The sequence below is a fragment of the Mchenga conophoros genome, linkage group LG9 (assembly GCF_057382185.1).
Source record: "Mchenga conophoros isolate Kocher_MC1m ecotype Shallow Benthic linkage group LG9, M_conophoros_male_GT1.1, whole genome shotgun sequence".
In the NCBI taxonomy this organism is placed as follows: domain Eukaryota; kingdom Metazoa; phylum Chordata; class Actinopteri; order Cichliformes; family Cichlidae; genus Mchenga; species Mchenga conophoros.
In genome coordinates, this window is record NC_140534.1 from 36,522,740 (window position 1) to 36,543,753 (window position 21,014).

At 43.3% G+C, this 21,014-nt stretch overlaps 1 protein-coding gene across 1 annotated transcript in view; it reads left to right on the top strand.

The window, feature by feature from the left end:
* Positions 1-7,276: 7,276 nt before the first annotated feature.
* LOC146567829 (NACHT, LRR and PYD domains-containing protein 3-like) overlaps positions 7,277-21,014 on the top strand; it is a 40,115-nt gene continuing 26,377 nt past the window's right edge. The window contains exons 1-5 of the mRNA XM_085285679.1: positions 7,277-7,310; positions 10,919-11,229; positions 17,849-19,649; positions 19,749-19,922; positions 20,267-20,440. Coding sequence (XP_085141805.1) covers positions 10,953-11,229; positions 17,849-19,649; positions 19,749-19,922; positions 20,267-20,440 — 2,426 coding nt within the window. The 5' untranslated portion in view covers positions 7,277-7,310; positions 10,919-10,952. The remainder of the gene's footprint in view (positions 7,311-10,918; positions 11,230-17,848; positions 19,650-19,748; positions 19,923-20,266; positions 20,441-21,014) is intronic.

Below are 21,014 nucleotides of genomic sequence, written 5' to 3' on the forward strand. Positions count from 1 at the left end.
ATGGCGGAGTTTGGAGTCTGACTGTTTGAGGCTGTGGACAGGTGTCTTTTATACAGATGAGTTCAAACAGGTGCCATTCATACAGGTAACGAGTGGGGGACAGAAAAGCTTCTTACAGAAGACGTTACAGGTCTGTGAGAGCCAAAGATTTTCCTTGTTTGAGGTGACCAAATACTTATTTTCCACCCTGATTTACGAATAAATTCTTTACAAATCCTACCATGTGAATTCATGGATTTTTTTTTCACATTCTGTCTCTCACAGTTGAAGTGTACCTCTGGTGCAAATTACTGACCTCTGTCATCATTTTAGGTGGGGGAACTTGCACAATCGGTGGCTGACTAAATACTTTTTTGCCCCACTGTATCCCCTCTTGAAGATTCTTGACAAGATGGTCAACATTCATCTCCCTCACCCATAATGCTCCATCGTCAGCAAAAAGTGATTTACCACAACTATCAGACACACCTTTAAAAATGTCATTGATCATAAGTGAGAAAACCGTTGGGCTAACCACACTTCCCTGAGGAGTTCCATTTTCATTTTCCATTTTCTGTTCCACACGGCTCAGAAACATGTGACCCTATTTTAACTTGAATTGTTCTGTCACATAAAAAGTCCAATACCCAATTAAACATACTTCCTCCTATCCCCGCTTCATGTAACTTAATCAGTAGACCCTCTCTCCAAAGCATATCATATGCCTTTTTTAGATCAAAGAAGACAGCAACTACCACCTCTTTATTAACTTGCGCTTTCCTGATATCATCTTCCAAACATAAGACAGGATCCATCATCCCTCTTCCTCTATGAAAACCACTCTGATAGAGTGCTAATATATTTCTTGACTCTAAAAATTGTACCAATCTCTCATTCACTATCCTTTCCATTGGTTTACACATATTGGAAGTCAGAGCAATGGGCCTATAATTTCCAGGATCACTGTGGTCTTTCCCTGGTTTCTTTATTGGTATAATTAGCGCTTCTTTCTATCGATGTGGGAGATGCCCTACTTTCCAGACCTTATTAAACAACATTAGCAATTTAGTCAACGCTTCATCACTTATATGTTTCAACATAACATAACATAGTCAAAGGAGCTTGTAAAGAAAAGCGTCTGGACTTCTTTAAGTTGCTTGAAGACGTTTCACCTCTCATCCGAGAAGCTTCTTCAGTTCTAAGGTCAAATGGTGGAGAGTCCCAGATATAAACCTAGTGGGAGTTTCCCCCCACAGAGGGACAAAAGGACCCCCTGATGATCCTCTAATCGCCTGAGCCAAGGCGTGAAACTGGGTGTGGGTCCCAATCAGCCAGAGTTTCGGGTGAGTTCATTGTGAAACCTGGCCCCACCTTATCATGCGAATTCCTGAGATCAGATGGCCCAGGATCTGAGTGGGCGCTAAAGCGTCTGGGAAGGGAACTCAAAACTGTATTATAGATGGCAGAGAGTTGGTGTCGTAAACCACCGCCTCTGTTCAAAGATGGTCGCTCACAGTGGACATAGATGCTTCTTTCACTCCTCTTTCAAACCATCTGTCCTCTCTGTCCAAAATGTGAACATTGGCATCCTCGAAAGAGTGTCCTTTATCCTTAAGATGCAGATGGACAGCTGAGTCTTGTCCTGTGGAGGTGGCTCTTCTTCACTCACTATGTATTAACAGACCTCTCTGCATTGAATCATATCTGTTATTAATCTCTGTCTCTCTTTCACAGCATGTCTTTTATCCTGTCTTCCTTCTCTCACCCCAACCGGTCGCAGCAGATGGCCGCCCCTCCCTGAGCCTGGTTCTGCCGGAGGTTTCTTCCTGTTAAAAAGGAGTTTTTCCTTCCCACTGTTGCCAAAGTGCTTGCTCATAAGGGGTCATATGATTGTTGGGTTTTTCTCTGTATCTATGAAGCGCCTTGAGGCGACTTATGTTGTGATTTGGCGCTATATAAATAAAATAAAATTGAATTGAATTATGTTGTGCCATGCACTTGTGAAGTGGCTGTTTGGTCTCCAATGTAGAGGTCTGGCCATTCCTCGCTGCACTGTACAGCATACACCACATTGTTAAGTCTGTGTTTTGGCGTTTTGTCTTTCGGGTGAACCAGTTTTGTGTCTGAGCGTGTTGCTGGGTCTGAAATGCACCGGGATGTCATGCTTGGAGAAAACTCTCCTGAGTTTTTCTGATACACCGGCTACATAGGGGATGACAATGTTGTTGCGTCTGTCTTTCTTATCCTCCCTCGCTGGTGTCTGGTCTTCTTTTCTGTGCCTCTTTGCTGACTTTAAGAACGCCCATTTAGGATAGCCGCACGTTTTGAGTGCTTCCTTTACACACCCGATCAGATCTGCACACTGTTAGACCTCTGCCTCACCACTACATATTTCAAATACAACAAAGACTTTTACAGACAAAAACATGGCTGTGCCATGGGCTCCCCCGTGTCACCTATTGTAGCCAGCCTATACATGGAGGAAGTGGAAAGGAAGGCTCTTGGCTCTCAACATCGAGAATGGCAACCTCAACATCGAAGTTTACTGGAAGCCCACACACACGGACCAGTACCTCCTCTTTGACTCCCATCACCCTCTGGAACACAAACTTGGAGTAATCAGGACCCTACACCACCGGGCAGAACATGTTCCCTCTAAGCCTGAAGGAAAAAAGAAGGAACACACACATGTAAAGGAAGCACTCAAAACGTGCGGCTATCCTAAATGGGCGTTCTGAAAGTCAGCAAAGAGGCACAGAAAAGAAGACCAGACACCAGCGAGGGAGGATAAGAAAGACAGACACAACAACATTGTCATCCCCTATGTAGCCGGTGTATCAGAAAAACTAAGGAGAGTTTTCTCCAAGCATGACATCCCGGTACATTTCAGACCCAGCAACACGCTCAGACACAAACTGGTTCACCTGAAAGACAAAACGCCAAAACACAGACTTAACAATGTGGTGTATGCTGTACAGTGCAGCGAGGAATGCTCAGACCTCTACATTGGAGAGACCAAACAACCACTTCACAAGCGTATGGCACAACACAGAAGAGCCACCTCCACAGGACAAGACTCAGCAGTCCATCTGCATCTTAAGGATAAAGGTCACTCTTTCGAGGATGCCAATGTTCACATTTTGGACAGAGAGGACAGATGGTTTGAAAGAGGAGTGAAAGAAGCCATCTATGTCCACTGTGAGCGACCATCTTTGAACAGAGGCGGGGGTTTACGACACCAACTCTCTGCCATCTATAATCCAGTTTTGAGATCCCTTCCCAGACGCCTTAATCCCCACTCACATCCTGGGCCATCTGACCTCAGGAATTCGCATGATAAGGTGGGGCCAGGTTTCACAATGAACTCACCCGAAACTCTGGCTGATTGGGACCCACACCCAGTTTCACACCTTGGCTCAGGCGATTAGAGGATCATCAGGGGGTCCTTTTGTCCCTCTGTGGGGGTTTACTCCCACTAGGTTTATATCTGAGACTCTCCACCATTTGACCTTAGAACTGAAGAAGCTTCTCGGATGAGAGGTGAAACGTCTTCAAGCAACTTAAAGAAGTCCAGACGCTTTTCTTTACAAGCTCGTTTGACTACGATGACCTGGATGACTGAGAACCTTCACAGACATATAAATGGTAAATGGTAAATGGCCTGTATTTATATAGCGCTTTACTAGTCCCTAAGAACCCCAAAGCGCTTTACATATCCAGTCATCCACCCATTCACACACACATTCACACACTGGTGATGGCAAGCTACATTGTAGCCACAGCCACCCTGGGGCGCACTGACAGAGGCGAGGCTGCTGGACACTGGCGCCACCGGGCCCTCTGACCACCACCAGTAGGCAACGGGTGAAGTGTCTTGCCCATAGACACAACGACCGAGACTGTTCAAGCCGGGGCTCGAACCGGCAACCTTCCGATTACAAGGCGAACGTACAACATAACATATCTCATCCTTCCCTGGAGCACTATTACTGGTCCTGCCCAGAGCTCTTTTCAGTTCTCCAATAGATAAGGGACAACTCATTACATCTGCAGTACTGTCCTTCCTCCCTAAAGCTTCAAGATTTCTTTCTTTAGTCTTCTCTCTTCCTCGTTTACTTTCATCTGACAAATTTCTCCCACTATGTATATCCACAAAAGTACTTGCCAATAAATCTGCTTTTTCCCCATCAGTTACAGCTGCTCGATTATTCTTATCAAGAACTGGATAACTCTCCAAGTCTCTTCTTTCTCCCTGATCATCCCCCACACTTCCCCTTTTTGAGTATTACTACCAATTGTATTACATAAATCTCTCCAGTATGTTCTCTTTGTTCTTCTGATTGTACTCCTGACTTTTGCCTGCGCTTTTTTGTAGTCAATTAAGTGTTGAAAATTATGAGACCATTTAACCAACTTAAATGCTCTAATTTTTTTCTCTAACTACTAACTGACATTCGTCATTCCACCATGGGACTGCTCTCCTCATACCTTTCCCTGTTGTCTTTGGAATAGCCTCATCAGCAGAGCTTAGAATACTTTGACTGATTTCTTGAGTCATACTTTCAACACTCACATTATCTTGAACTTGTAAAAACTTCCCCTCACAAACCCTACTAAGCTTCCCCCATTCCGCCTTCCCAAACACCCACTTCCCTCCTAATGTTTCAGGTACCTGTATTTGACCAACCATTATTTCACTCACAACCAGATAATGATCACTACCAAATGACTTACCAGAGCTAATATCAAACCGTGTCGTCTTCCCAGTATTCAAACATACCAGATTTTCATTGTCAAGAAATTCCTCTAACACTTCCCCATTGTAGTCTGTTTTCTCACTCCCCCATAACAAATGGTGTGCATTAAAATCCCCACACCAGATAATATTTCCTTTCATGTCCATTTCCCCCAGTTTATTCAACTCTAACTTTTTTACAAGGATTATAAAAATTAACAACCATGATCACCTTCCCTCCTATCCAAACCTTAATCACTACATACTCCAAATCCCCTTCCCTCTCACCTATCTTCAATGGAATACCTTCCTTAATCAACGCAAGGCACCCACCACCATTTCCTTCTTCCCTATCATATCTAACAGCAACATATCCATACACTCTAAAATCCAAAAAAGCTTCAACCATGTTTCCTGAATACAAATTATGTCAGGTTTTTCTGTCTGCTCGTATAGAAACTGTTTAAAATCTTGACCATTTGACAAGAGACTCCTGGCATTCCACTGTAAGATTAATATGGTTATAAGAACTAACCACCACATTATCCCTCTTGACTCGCCTGACTGCTTGTTCCACCTCTTATGTCCTCCCACCTGATATTCTTCATGTCTAAACTATGACATGCTGCCTTCACAATAATCTGGATTCTCTCCGTCTTGGACTTCACATCTGAGGTTGCATTTATTACTCCCGCAATGAATGTCACCATCTTCTTCTTCTCTTCTTCTATTTTCCTTTCAACTATTTCCATAACCTTCACCATTACTTTTTTCTCCTCTACCCGGTGTTTCCCAATCTGTCTGTCTTGCTCCACCATTTTACACGCCTCTGCATATGTCACTCTCTGCAGTACTCTTGTTTTTTGAATAACTGTCTGCTGCCTCAACACTTCACATCCCCAAAAAACAACACTGTGCTCCCCTCCACAATTACAGCACTTAGGTTTTACTCCCACACCACACTTCCCATACTCATGATCCTCAGAACATTGAACATCTTCTCTTCCCTTTACACACTTTGGCAATATGTCCAAATTCTTGGCACCTGAAACACCTCATTGGTTTAGGCACAAACTCCCTCACACTGAATCTTATTAATCCAAAGAAGATCTCTTGTGGTACCTCTTTTGTGTCAAATTCCACCACCACAGTTTCTGTTTCTACTCTCTCTGGACCTCTTGTCATTCTCCTTGCTCCTTTAACTTCTCCAGTTCTTAGTTTTAAATTCTCCACCAGTTCTTTCATATTTACATTTAACGGCAGCCCACAATAACTCCTTTAGTTCCACTAGTGCTCCTTTCCCCTACTCTTGCAGTATTCGTCACTTTGACTTTGCACACCTCCACAAGTTTCCTTGCTTTTTCCACCTGTACCTCTGTGTTACAACCCACCAGTAAATTTCCATCTCTGAGTATCTTAGCATACTTGATTTCCCCAACTTGTGCCTTAAGTGCTCTTGTTAGCTCAAGTGGATCTAGTTTCTTTACACCCTCTTCCTCACACCTGACAATTACATTCATACTCGAACTCGTTCCCTCTTCATTACCTCCCCTTCAGTCCCTCCCGTTCCGTCCCCTTTCCAACCTTTTCCCACTCATTCTCTTCACCCTGACCGCCAATCTCTTCATCTTCACTACCATCCATACTATTCCACTCACTCCTTCTGCCCTCCATCAGTGCCAACCCTGGTCTATGAGAAGAAGTCTGCAGGAGACCGTTACCGGACCTGTACAGGCCTTCGGCCGACTCGCCTACTTACCTCACTCACACACCAAACCACCAACCAAACACACCTTATACAAAAATCCACACTAACTATAACAGCAACGCTGCACAATTCCACTCTCACAAACCGGAGCCTGACTCTAGCTCGTAACCCGTTGCCCTCCAAACTTGTCACTTTTCATTGTTACACATCATTTAATTTATAGACATGGTTTGATGTCTTTGCACGCATGCTTGGATGGGTTGTTACCAACGTCTGGTGAGCATTTCACATCAGTAGCACCTTATACTTTTACCTCATCAGTGGTCTTTTCCCCTAAACCTGTGGAGCCCAAACAGAACGAGACTGTACCTTTGTACCAGCAGAACAGTCATATGCAGTACCAAATGCTGCAGTCTTTCCTCGGGAAACTGAAATATATTTACTTTAAAAATTGGTGACGTATTAAAGATTTATTTTACACACTGTGTTTATTTTAATGAATTCTATTCTATTTGTTATTTTCATGGAAAAGGTGGACCTCTTCTGGCTCCCTCCCTGAGCTTTTCCTGGTTTCTGTGTTGTAGGCTCCTCTAAGCATCATCGCTGTTTCAAGCCTGCAGTTTCAGATGATTCGGATTCATTAACCTACACACAGCGCTAAGAACAAAACTGATTATGTGTATAATTCTGTGTGCACTTTAGTTTGCACAGTCTGAGAGCGTTTGGTGTTGGTGAATAAAGGCCTCTGAAAGTGTCAGGAAATATGTGCCTTCCTGTGACTGCAGAGAGGAGGGGCTACACTGCACATAAGAGGTAGCTTTGAAAAGCTTTAGGACTTCCAGATCAGACTCCACTTCACAGCTGACAGAGCAGGAACAGAAAAACAAGGTGAGTGTTGGTCCACATTCTTCGACCTGGTGATATACTTCATGTTCTAACAGTATTTGTATTGAATAGACCTGTTTGTTCAGACTGATAGTAGAGTAAAATATTCAGATAGAACAAATGCCTGACAGATATGTATGGGAGCAGTGGTGACACAGGGGTGAAAGAGTCCTGTGACCACCCACTGTGGCAGCACACGTAACACTTACTGCTGGTCTTTATGCCACAGCTCACGGTGTAAGGCACATATATGCTTGCAAACTTCCATATTTTAAAGCTTGGTGCAAGGGGAAAAAAATCATGAATATAGAAAATTAATTGACAGTAAATTAGTAATATTACTGAAGAAAAGCACCACAATAAGTCTGCAGCTCCTGCAGGACGCCCAGGGAGCCTCCTCTTCCCTTTATTTTGTTCCTTTTTGTGTGGAATGTGATTATATCCTCTTAAAGTGCATAAGTTCAGGGCAGAAGTTTAAAAGGCAATTCCTACAATTGTTGAAGTGCCACAATAGTCCAATCAGTTACTGCCAGCATTCCTCCAACGTAAATGTGATAAGAATAAAGGAGGAAATAAAAGGCATTAAAGAAGGACACATGCAGATCTAAGACAGCACAGCTTCTGTCGTGAATGACAGTAACGATGGGGAGAAAGAGACTGACACTTTTAAATGTGATCAATTAGAACAACCAAAACACGTTTTATGTGGTAACATATATTTGAAGTCTTTGCTTCCATTTCTCATCAATTTAACCTCTTTGGAAACCCAAACATGTACAGTGAGGGAGTTTCAGACCCAGGTTTTAGTCAGGGGTGGGACTGAACTCACATGTACGCCTCAATCATTCACTTTACTGCAGTCTCACATTCACTAGCTGGGACCACATCCTCTGTAACGATGGGTGATGAGGGATGAGGAAGTGTGAACTGGTGCTCCGGTTTGGGGAAGGCAAAAATGACCTCATATTGAACACCTGTAAGTTAAAGGAAATGAGATTTCCAAAGTTTCTGGCCTCCCCTCCAGCCTGTGAACGCTTGTGGGGTGGACATAGGGTTGATATCAAAATCTAAATATCTAGGTTTATAACCAGATAACAAACTAGACTGCCAAATCACCTTTTCTTTTTTGTTAAGGGAACTAAGATCCATTGATATCTGCAGTAAAATGCTGCAGATGTTCTATAAGTCTGTGGCAGCAGGTGTGCTGTTCTGTGCTGCAGTCTGCTGGCAAGGAATCATCAGAAACAAGGATGAAAGGAGACAAACTAGTGAGGAAAGTGTTGGGATTCAGAGATTCTTTTATTGCTACCATATAATCTGCCTTATGAAGAATGTATTAATAACATGTTTTACAGTATCATTTATCAGTAATATTTCCTGCAGGGTTTATATTGCATTGAATATGTCTGTCATCACATTGACCTTTCTATTTTTATAGGTTGAGTTCATTTTATACACAATGCATGAATGTGCTTGGTTAGAGTTGATGTTCCATTCTAGAAGGTTTTAAGCTTCACTGGTGAGAGTGTCCAGATGATACATGCTGAGGGGAGATGAGAACATAGCAGGTTAATTGCATGCACGCTTACGATACACATATTAATCTAGTAGCAGGTCTGAGCAAAGGCCTAAGCATCTTCTGCTTCAGTTTGAGACTGGCTGCAAAGTACTCTACTTAGTGATTAATGACGAGGGTCCATTATTAGCTCTTAGAGATGCTGAGACCTGAAGTTATTACCATAAAAGGCAAGTAATGTAGAAAGGAGAAGTTATATGTCAGTGTAAGGTTATATGTACGTGATGTACCCTTGTCTGCACGGGTTGAACTTTTGCCCGTCTGTCACCATGTATTTTTGAACTGTATTGACGTAGGTGTGATATTTTATCCTATAAAACCAGAACCCAATGTATTCTTGTCAGAGCAAAACAATCCGTATGCTGACGGTTGGTTGTTCTCCTGTGATAATAAAACTCATCGTTTGATTGCACTTTTCCGGAGCCTCCGTAGTTTGTTGTCTGGTCTAAAGTTGATCGATCTCGCAGCAAAAGCTGGCTCTGTAATTAAAGCCAGACTGGACAAGCTGGGAGATGTGATGGAAAGATGCAAACTAAAGATGTTAGAAGCTTGAACAACTTTGATCACCCACTTTATAACATCTTTATGGAACAACATTAGTATTGGTAGACTCCTCTCTCTGTTTTAACGTGTGTGGGGGTTACTTTATGAGATTAAAATAAGGCATATTTGTTTCTTCCAGTCTGCTCTGTGATGTAATTTTCTAATGTGGAGTATGTGATTTTTGCTTTTTTTGTTCCTCCAGTACAAATGTCAGATTAAAGAGTTCTGTGATTTAAATCATTTTTCTGTGGCCATGATTGGAGGACTGAGAAGGAACTGTTACACTGAGGGAGGGGTTTCACTTTGATGGCTGCTATGTGATTCATCCAGCATTTGTGGTCATCTCCTTCTGTCTTAGGCAGCGCTGCGCGCTGAGGGTGAATGACCCTGAGGGCCTAGAAGTAAGAAGTTCACTCTGACCTGCAGAACCATTAGCTTTTTCAAAGAATGAAAGCATTAGAGATGGGTTTAATCCAGCCTTGTTTGTGCTCTGATGTCTTAGAGAAGGCACGGATAACTTTGAAGTTTTAGGGTTCTGTTAATACATAAAAACTAAACTGATGCTAATGGTGTGAATCCTGTAGATATTCTTCTTCTGCTTCACACTCAGTGCTTCTAGTTTCTCAAACGGAGCAAGAAAAGTGCAGAGTAACCCATGTACAGGCTAAAGAGCCTGACACATTTCTGCACTTTTATTAGTGTGTATGTCGAGCAGCCAACATGCTTCTAAGGAACCTTATCAGTTGGTGGTTAGGCCAACTCTGTATAACATCCTGTATTTAAACATCCTGTTGTAACCCTTCATTTCACACTTTTCACTGAAGCATTTTTAAGTGCTTGTTGGCTTAATTTTTCTTTTACAAAAGTATATAATTACAAACATAGTCAATTTAAACAATCTTGAATTAGTTTAGGGGTTAGTCATGGCATTACACTAAATTATCCAGGTATCTGGATTTTTTTCTTTGCATGGAGTTTCTTTCCTTCTGTGCCTTGTAGTTAGTCATTTTTTAACCGCAAACCTTTTTTTTTCTTTTTTTGCAAGACAGCAAGGCAATGATCCAACACACACCGGCAAGTCCACTTATAAATGGCTCCAAAAACAAAAAGAGAAACAAGTGCTGCATTTGCTATATAAGTCATTTATATTTAGCAATTTCTATCATTTTTAAGGATAAAAAAAAAATGTCACGCTGTTGACGTAGAAGTCCCAAAAACACAAAAACACGTATCAAATACGACACGCTTTTCTTTAAAGGGTTAATCACAGCTGGAATTAACTGATAAGACCCCGAAATTCTCACACTCACACAGGTTTCGCCTTTAAATCAGCAAAATCAGCTTTCTTAACTCATGATATCAGCGATACCTAGGAACAGCCCTGGTGTGTTTCTGTGTTTTGTTTCTTTTCAAATTGAGTTGTCTATGAATGAATTAAAACACTTGTAATTACCGTGAGCATTGATAAACCAGAAAATTGTTGTTTTTACAGTTCTGACACCTGTTGAATCTTCATATGATAAAAGATGGCGACACATAAAGAAGTCCTTCTGCAGACCTTGGAGGACTTGGGAGGTGATGACTTCAAAAAATTCAAGTGGATACTGTGTCAGAAGGGGGCCATGGAAGGTTTCCCATCAATCCCAACAAGTCGGCTGGAGAACGCAGACAGGCTGGACACAGTCGATCAAATGTTCCAGACCTACTCAACCAATACCGTTAAAGTTACTAAAATGGCTTTGGTGAAGATTGACAAAAATGATCTGCTGAAAAATTTGAAAGACATAACCTCAGAACCCACAGGTAAATCAGGGAAGGATTAATAAGTGGGATATTACAAAGTTATTAAGAAAGAAAGCAATAAAAACATTGATTAGGTCACGTGATTCATATGTCATAACCATCCATAGCATTGATAGACACGCTGGTCCAGCCAAACACCAGAAATGAAATTACTGTCATGTTTATTGATGAGTTAGTCATGACCTTGAATCTATTTGTTCTTGTTTTCTATATGAGTTAATGCACAAGTGCAAGTTTGCAAGTTTGAATCACTGCCTTTTTAAACATGATTGTATTCTTTTTAAATATATTAATTAAATATATATTGCTTGATTAGGTTAAACTAATTGGGAGGGTGGTTTAGATGTCATTTAAAACTGTATAAAACCTACTAACAACATATGATTTTAAAATAGAGGATTTCCTAGTCAACAATACCCAGACCTCCCTCTCCCCAGCCATCACCTCCAGCTTAGTGAAGAGATGAAATCTCCACAGCATGTCCTGGGTCTGCTCCAGGCCTCATTCCTGTGGAACATGCCTGAGAGGCAGAGGCCAGTTGTCATGAACCGAAGTTCCATGCGCAAGCTGGACCCAGAAGCAGAACACACACACCAGGGTAGGAGGGAATAAAGAAAGCAAATTTATTATAACTAAAGGTGTCCCGTGAGGGTAGCCGAAAAAACAACGTATGGAACCAGAAGAAACCGAGGGACTGGGGAGGTGAACTGCGCAGGGAATGCCGAGAGCGGGGCTGTGAGAAGCTGCAAAACAAAAGAGAAACAGATTACTGGGGTGCGGAAAAAAGGCAGCATACGAGGGAAGGTGGAGTATGCGTCTTATGGAGGTAGCCGGGCTGAGTGAACCAGAGGGGGGGGGGGGCTCCAAAAGGGTCGAGACGGCGAGGCTGATAGTGCTTCCGAATCTCAGGCGGACAGGTGGACAGGCAGGAAGCTCGCAAAAACGCCAAGTTGTGATCTGAGTACACAGGGTAAAACAGAGTCAGTTCCAATGGACAATTTGTCATAAGGGTTTTTCCCGCAGGTGTACGTTACCGCTGAGAGGCGACTACGGACTGGCGTGGAGCAGCAGGTAGGGCAGGATTAAATAGTCCACCTGGTGATCGCCTGGGATGGGATGCAGGTGTGGGGTTAGCAGCCACGCCCGTGGGCGTGGGCATCCCAACAGCACCCCGGACGCCGGGCCGCGGCCCATGACACCAGTCACCTTTCTGAGAAAGCTTATTTCTCTCTGATGGACTGGTACAATGTCCGCATCAATCACTACTTGTTATTAATCTCTTCAATCTGTCATTGAAGAGAATGGCAACCTCAACATCGAAGTTTACCGGAAGCCCACACACATGGACCAGTACCTCCTCTTTGACTCCCATCACCCTCTGGAACACAAACTTGGAGTAATTAGGACCCTACACCACGGGGCAGAACATGTTCCCTCTAAGCCTGAAGGAAAAAAGAAGGAACACATGCATGTAAAGGAAGCACTCAAAACGACTGCACATGAACACAATGTAACAGTGCTGGTATGTAGGCCATCCCAATACCTTGCACTATTGTACTTACGTTACAGGATGACTCATCACTGACTGGTAAAACATCGGCCAATAGAAATGATTGTGAGCCACCCGTGTCCCTTAGTATTCTCCCGGGCTTCTGATCCCCAGGAAACCCTGTTAAGGAGACAAAACCATCAAAAATGAAGGGTTTAAAACACTTATCAGGTTCACTCGTGGTCATATTAGAGGGGCAGTTTAGCGACTTGACTAGGCCAACCCCTTTAGCTTGTTTTAATTGCTGGGGCACTTGTTTACGTTTAAGAGCCAAACACTCAGAAACTATAAGCTGTACGTTCCCTTGCTTTGGCTTCAAGTTCAAGATGAGCCAAATGTACCTTTAAACGTGCACCAACACTGGAATTACTGGATTCGACAGAGAAGGGCTCAAACCGTGGAAGAGAGGCTGGGGGTTTTCCCCCACCTGGTTTGACCACAATAGGTGTCACTGTCCCCTCCTCAGCACAATCCTCAGGCTGATCAGAGGTTTCAAAGACCGACGCTGCATCCCTAGTGTCCGCGTCCAAAGGGAACACACCTTTCCCAACCAACCCACTGACCACAAGAGACTTTAACTCGCTCTTCTTCATGGTCTTAGCCACAGGGATTTCATAATGCGCGGCAACAGCACATAAATCCTCCTTCCTACATGCATCAAGCTGGTCTAATGAAGGCTTAGCTATAAAATCACCCAGGCTAAACTGTGCCATATTCAAAATTTATCCCGGACGAGCCCCCACTTACTTCAAATACAACGAAGGCTTCTACAGACAAAAACATGGCTGTGCCATGGGCTCCCCTGTGTCACCTATTGTAGCCAACCTTTACATGGAGGAAGTGGAAAGGAAGGCTCTTGGCTCTTTCAAAGGAAGAGTACCCAGCCACTGGTACAGATATGTGGACGACACCTGGGTCAAAATCAAGACACAAGAAGTGGAATCCTTCACTGCGCACATTAACGCTGTGGATAAAAACATCAAGTTCACCAGGGAAGACACAAAGGATAACTGTTTGCCTTTCCTGGACTGTGCTGTGGACATTGAAGAGAATGGCAACCTCAACATCAAAGTTTACCGGAAGCCCACACACACGGACCAGTACCTCCTCTGTGGTCATGAAGTCATTTGAGCGCCTGGTTCTCTCCTACCTCAAGACCCTCATGGCCCCCCTCCTGGACCCCCTGCAGTTTGCATACAGAGCCAACAGGTCTGTAGATGACGCCATCAACATGGCCCTACACTTCATCCTGCAGCATCTGGACTCCCCAGGAACCTACGCCAGGATCCTGTTTGTGGACTTCAGCTCTGCCTTCAACACCATCCTTCCAGACCATCTCCGAGGCAAGCTTTCCCAGATGAATGTGCCCGATCCAATCTGCCGGTGGATCACTGACTTCCTGACGGACAGGAAGCAGCATGTGAGGCTGGGAAAGAATGTCTCGGACTCTCGGACCATCAGCACCGGCTCCCCTCAGGGCTGTGTTCTTTCTCCTCTGCTCTTCTCCCTGTACACCAACTGCTGCACCTCCACCCACCAGTCTGTCAAGCTAATCAAGTTTGCAGATGACACCACCCTTATTGGGCTCATCTCGGACGGGGATGAGTCTGCCTACAGGATGGAGGTTGAACGTCTGGTGTCTTGGTGCAGCCACAACAACCTGGTGCTGAATGCCCAGAAGACAGTGGAGATTATTGTGGACTTCAGGAAGCACACAGCCCCACTCCCCCCCATCATCCTGACTGACACCCCCATCACCTCTGTGGACTCATTCCGCTTCCTGGGTACCACGATCACTCAGGACCTGAAGTGGGAGCCCACCATCATCTCCGTCATCAAGAAAGCCCAGCAGAGGATGTACTTCCTAAGGCAGCTGAAGAAATTCAACCTGCCAACACGGACGATGATGCAATTCTACACCGCAATCATCGAGTCCATCCTCACCTCCTCCATCACCGTGTGGTACGCTGGAGCCACTATCAGGGACAAACAGAGACTGCAGCGTGTTGTGCGCTCTGCTGAGAAGGTGATTGGCTGTAGACTCCCATCTCTGCAGGACCTGTACACCTCCAGGACACTGCGGCGTGCAGCTTGGATCTCAGCTGACCCTTCTCACCCTGGATACAGTCTGTTTGACCTGCTCCCCTCAGGCAGGAGGCTCCGGTCCATTCGCACCAGAACCTCTCGCCATAAGAACAGTTTCTTCCCCTCTGCTGTTGGACACATGAACAATAAACGTACGACTGTTCCCACCACTAACACATGACCCTACGCTGTGTTCACTGCATCATTCCATGTTTTGGCACTGATCACCACCTGCACTCATGTATATATCTTTCTACGTAGCACTTTTAATTCTTATTCTTACTTTTATTTTTTCATGTCTATTTAAGCGCAATTTATGACAGTATGTTTGCACTGAAGCACCGCAGCAATTTCCTAATGTTGTAAACCTGCTCAACATTTGGCAATAAAACCCATTCTGATTCTGATTCTGATTCTGATTGACGCCCATCACCCTCTGGAACACAAACTTGAAGTAATTAGGACCCTACACCACCGGGCAGAACATGTTTCCTCTAAGCCTGAAGGAAAAAAGAAGGAACACACGCATGTAAAGGAAGCACTCAAAACGTGCGGCTATCCTAAATGGGCGTTTATAAAGTCAGCAAAGAGGCACAGAAAAGAAGATCAGACACCAGCGAGGGAGGATAAAAAAGACAGACGCAACAACATTGTCATCCCCTATGTAGCCGGTGTATCAGAAAAACTCAGGAGAGTTTTCTCCAAGCATGCCATCCCGGTGCATTTCAGACCCAGCAACACGCTCAGACAAAAACTGGTTCACCCGAAAGACAAAACTCCAAAACACAGACTTAACAATGTGGTGTATGCTGTACAGTGCAGCGAGGAATGCCCAGACCTCTACATTGGAGAGACCAAACAGCCACTTCACAAGCGTATGGCACAACATGGAAGAGCCACCTCCACAGGACAAGACTCAGCAGTCCATCTGCATCTTAAGGATAAAGGACACTCTTTCGAGGATGCCAATGTTCACATTTTGGACAGAGGACAGATGGTTTGAAAGAGGAGTGAAAGAAGCCATCTATGTCCACTGTGAGCAACCATCTTTGAAGAGAGGCGGTGGTTTACGACACCAACTCTCTGCCATCTATAATCCAGTTTTGAGTTCCCTCCCCAGACGCCTTAACACCCACTCACATCCTGGGCCATCTGACCTCAGGAATTCGCATGATAAGGTGGAGCCAGGTTTCACAATCAGCTCACCCGAAACTCTGGCTGATTGGACCCACACCCAGTTTCACACCCTAGCTCAGGCGATTAGAGGATCATCAGGGGGTCCTTTTGTCCCTCTGTGGGGGGTTACTCCCACTAGGTTTATATCTGGGACTCTCCACCATTTGACCTTAGAACTGAAGAAGCTTCTCGGATGAGAGGTGAAACATCTTCAAGCAACTTAAAGAAGTTCAGACGCTTTTCTTTGCAAGCTCCTTTGACTACGATGACCTGGATGACTGAGAACCTTCACAGACAATCTCTAGCTCTCTTCGCCAGCATGTCTTTATCCTGTCTTCTTTCTCTCACTCCAACCGGTCACAGCACCCCAACCATACCCAGAGATACCTAAACACCTTCATTTTGGGCAGCAACTTGTCCCTGACCTGGAGTGAGTATTCCACCTTTTTCTGGCTAAAGACCAGGCTGGAAACCACCACCTGATCAAGCCAGCAGAACCACATCGTCTGCAAAACATAGAGATAAGATTCTGAGCCCATCAAAGTCAAAGCCTGCTGCCATCTGGCATGTCTAGAAATTCTGTCAATAAAAACTGGCAACACAGTTTAGCCTAACTCTAACACATTTTCACAAAGAACCTCCAACAGGATACTTCGAGGGACGTCATTGAATGCCTTCTCCAGGTCCACAATACACATGTAGATTGGCTGGGAAAACTCCCAGACACCCTCAAATGTCATTGAGAGGATAAAGAGCTGGTCCAGTGTTCCATGACCAGAAAAAACCCCATATTGTTTCTCCCATATCTGAGGCACTAATGGATGAACTCCTCTTTCCAATCCCATGACATAGACCTTGCCACAGAGTCTGACAAGTGTGATTCCCTTGTAGCTGGAGCACACCCTCTGCTGAAGTCCCACAGGCTAACCAAGCCCAGCAGGACTTCTTCAGCTTGATAGCTGTCTTCACCTTCAGTGTCCACCATCTATTTTGGGGATTACCACACGACAGGCACCAACTACCTTGCAACTGCAGTGTCTTGCAAAACTCCAGGTGTTGATCAGTTGACAACTCAGCTCCTACTCTTCACCTGAATGTCCAGAACATGTGGCCACAGATTCGATGATATGGTTACCAAATCAATCATAAGATAAGATAAGATAAGATAACCTTTATTAGTCCCACATATGGGAAATTTTGTCAAGGGTCATATACCTGTGACCTGTGACCTAGCTAAAACTAACAGTTTTGGCAGTATATCACTCTGGTGTGTCATTCAGGCTTTCTGGCATATCTAGAAGGTAGAGAGGGACAGAGACAGCTCTTTGTCAAGAGGCTAGCAGACATACCACTCTAGGTAGTGAATAAACACTTGATGAATTGTACCAGCATGCCCGACACAACTTTCCTGTTGATAATCTTGGCCATCATAATAAATTGAAATGAAAAGAAAAAGCAGAGTGAAAAAGGCAAGTTAAGTGATACGACACTTGATTCTTGATCATGGATTTTCTGTACAGTATCTACTCATTTGATTTGAGATATTAGGTAGACAGGCATGCTCTTTAGAGGTTTTTAAAACTAAGCTGAAGACATATTTGTTCACCCTATCTTACATGTCTTGATTCTATGCCTTCTAGTTTTTAAATTCTTACTGTTTTTAACTTGTATTGTGTTTTTTACTTGTATTGATATGTATCGCTTTTATTTATTTATCTTTTTAGTTTCAAATAGCTGTACAGCACTTTGTTTGAAAGCGCTGTATAAATAAAGTTAGTATTATTATTTAATATTTTTTTCTTCTTTCAGAGATTCAGAGATTATGTCAGCACAAGTTCAAGTCAAATCTGAAGAAGAGGTTACAGTGTGTGTTTGAGGGGATTGCTAAAGCAGGAAACAAAACAATTCTGAATCAGATCTACACAGAGCTCTACATCATAGAGGGAGGGACTGCAGAGGTCAGTAATAAACATGAAGTCACTCAGATTGAAACAGCATCCAGGAAACTAGACAGACCAGAAACAACAATTAGACAGGAAGCCATCTTTAGAGCCTCACCTGGAAGAGATGAACCAATCAGAACAGTGCTGACAATGGGAGTGGCTGGCATTGGGAAAACAGTCTTAGCACACAAGTTCACTCTGGACTGGGCTGAAGGAAAAACAAACCAGGACATCCAATTCATGTTTCCATTCACTTTCAGAGAGTTGAATGTGCTGAAAGAGGAAAAGTTCAGCTTGGTGGAACTTGTTCATCACTTCTTTACTGAAACCAAAGAAGCAGGAATCTGCAGCTTTGAAGACTTCCAGGTTGTGTTCATCTTTGATGGTCTGGATGAGTGTCGACTTCCTCTGGACTTCAACAAAACTAAAATCCTGACTGATCTTACTGAGTCCACCTCAGTGAATGTGCTACTGACCAACCTCATCAGGGGGAAATTGCTTCCCTCTGCTCACCTATGGATAACCACAAGACCTGCAGCAGCCAATCAGATCCCTTCTGACTGTGTTTGTATGGTGACAGAGATCAGAGGGTTTACTGACCCACAAAAGGAGGAGTACTTCAGGAAGAGATTCAGAGATAGGGAGCAGGCTGGCAGGATCATCTCCCACATTGAGACATCACAAAGCCTCCACACAATGTGCCACATCCCAGTCTTCTGCTGGATCACTGCTGCAGTTCTGGAGAATTTCCTGAAAACCAGTGAGGGTAGAGATTTACCCAAGACTTTAACTGATATGTACAGCCACTTCCTGGTGCTACAAGCCAAAGGGAAGAAGGGCAAGTCTAATGGCGGAGCTGACAGAGATTCATGGTGGAGTCCCGAAATCAAGAAGATGATTGAGTATCTGGGAAAACTTGCCTTTGATCAGCTTCAGAAAGGAAACCTGATCTTCTATGAATCAGACCTGACAGAGTGTGGCATCGATATCAGTGATGCTTCAGTGTACTCAGGAATGTTCTCACACATATTTAAAGAGGAGAGAGGACTGTACCAGGACAAGGTGTTCTTCTTCACCCATCTGAGTGTTCAGGAGTTTCTGGCTGCTCTTTATGTCCATCTGACCTTCATCAACTCTGGAGTCAACCTGCTTAAAGAAAAAACATATCAGTTGTCTAAAGTTTTCAGAAACAAACATACAGTTAAACAGTTTTACAAGAGTGCTGTGAAGAAGGCCTTACAGAGTCCAAATGGACACCTGGACTTGTTCCTCCGTTTCCTCCTGGGTCTTTCAATGCTGAACAATGAGAGTCCCTCACAAGGCCTGCTGACACAGATAGGAAGTATCTCACAGAATAATCAGGAAATAGTCCAGTACATCAAGAAGAAGATCAATGAGAACCTGTCTGCAGAGAAATGCATCAATCTGTTCCACTGTCTGAACGAACTCAGTGATTGTTCTCTAGTGGAGGAGATCCAACAGTCCCTGAGATCAGGAAGTCTCTCCACAAATAAACTGTCTCCTGCTCAGTGGTCAGCTCTGGTCTTCATCTTACTGTCATCAGAAAAAGATCTGAATGAGTTTGACCTGAAAAAATACTCTGACTCAAATTCAGAGGAGGCTCTTCTGAGGCTGCTTCCAGTTGCCAAAGCCTCCAAGAAAGTGCTGTAGGTGGAGTTATTAATAATTTATTTAAGTTTAAGTTAAGTTCCTAAAAAGTAAGAATTATTTCTAAGTCTGTGTATATTATTGCTTTTCTTTCTTAGGCTGAGGGGTTGTAACCTCTCAGAGAGAAGCTGTGAAGCTCTAGCCACAATCCTCAGCTCCCCATCCAGTAATGTAAAAGAGCTTGACCTGAGTGAAACCAGTTTGCCAGATTCAGGGATGAAGCTACTTTCCTCTGGACTGATGAGTACACACTGTACTTTAGGCAGTCTCAGGTAAGATCTTAAACACTGCAGATTTGTGTAATTTCTTTCATGTCATCTTTCTTGCTCAATGTCAAGGACACCATCATGACATCATAAATTTTAGTGTATAGTCCATATATATGTGTCCATACATGGATGTATCATGACAAACATTTGCAACAGATATTTTTTTTACTGCTCATCAGATGAATTTTTAAAATTAATAATTTATATCTAACAAATCATGTAATATTAAGCACACTCACAAAATGTGCACACAATTTAGACATCAGAAATCAGTACTTTTGATTTACCCAACACAGGGAGGGTTCATGTTAATGTCAGTGGAACTAAGTGTACTATTTTTCATTCAGTTTAAGGAGTTGCAATTTGTCAGAAATCAGCTGTAATTCTCTGGGCTCAGCTCTGAAGTCCAACTCCTCATATCTGAAAGAGCTGGAGCTGAGTTCCAATGACCTACGGGATTCAAGAGTGGAGAAACTCTGTGGTTTTCTGGAGAGTCAGAAATGCAGACTGGAGACTCTGAGGTCAGACACCTTGTTTTAGCTGAGCACTGAGATGAATATAATGTAACAATGCTTTACCTGATAGATGTCATCAGCAGTGTTGGTCAAGTTACTTGAAAAAAGTAATCAGTAACTAATTACTGATTACTTCCCCAAAAAAGTAATCCCATTACTTTACTGATTACTTATTTCCAAAAATAATTAATTACTTAGTTACTTAGTTACTTTTTAAAAACACGATTTACAACCTGAAGAGGTGATAAAGCGATAGATCTTTCAGCCCAATTCTATTTTTTCTGCATAATCCATCATACAAAATGTAATCAAATGGAAAAGTCCCTTTTTAAAACTTGTTTTATCAGTTTTAATCTTTTAACTTTATGCATCAAGCAAAAATTAAATTATATGCAACAGAATTCACATTCTGAACTGGAATACATGTCTACAAATGGCTTTTATTAGAACTTCTACTGAATGTGGGGATGTGAAAATTATATTTTAGCATGATCATGTGTCCAAGTTCTCACCAAGTAAATTGCATGCCAGCAAACACCTACTCTGAGGAAACTCACTCTTTCAATTAGATGCAAGTAAA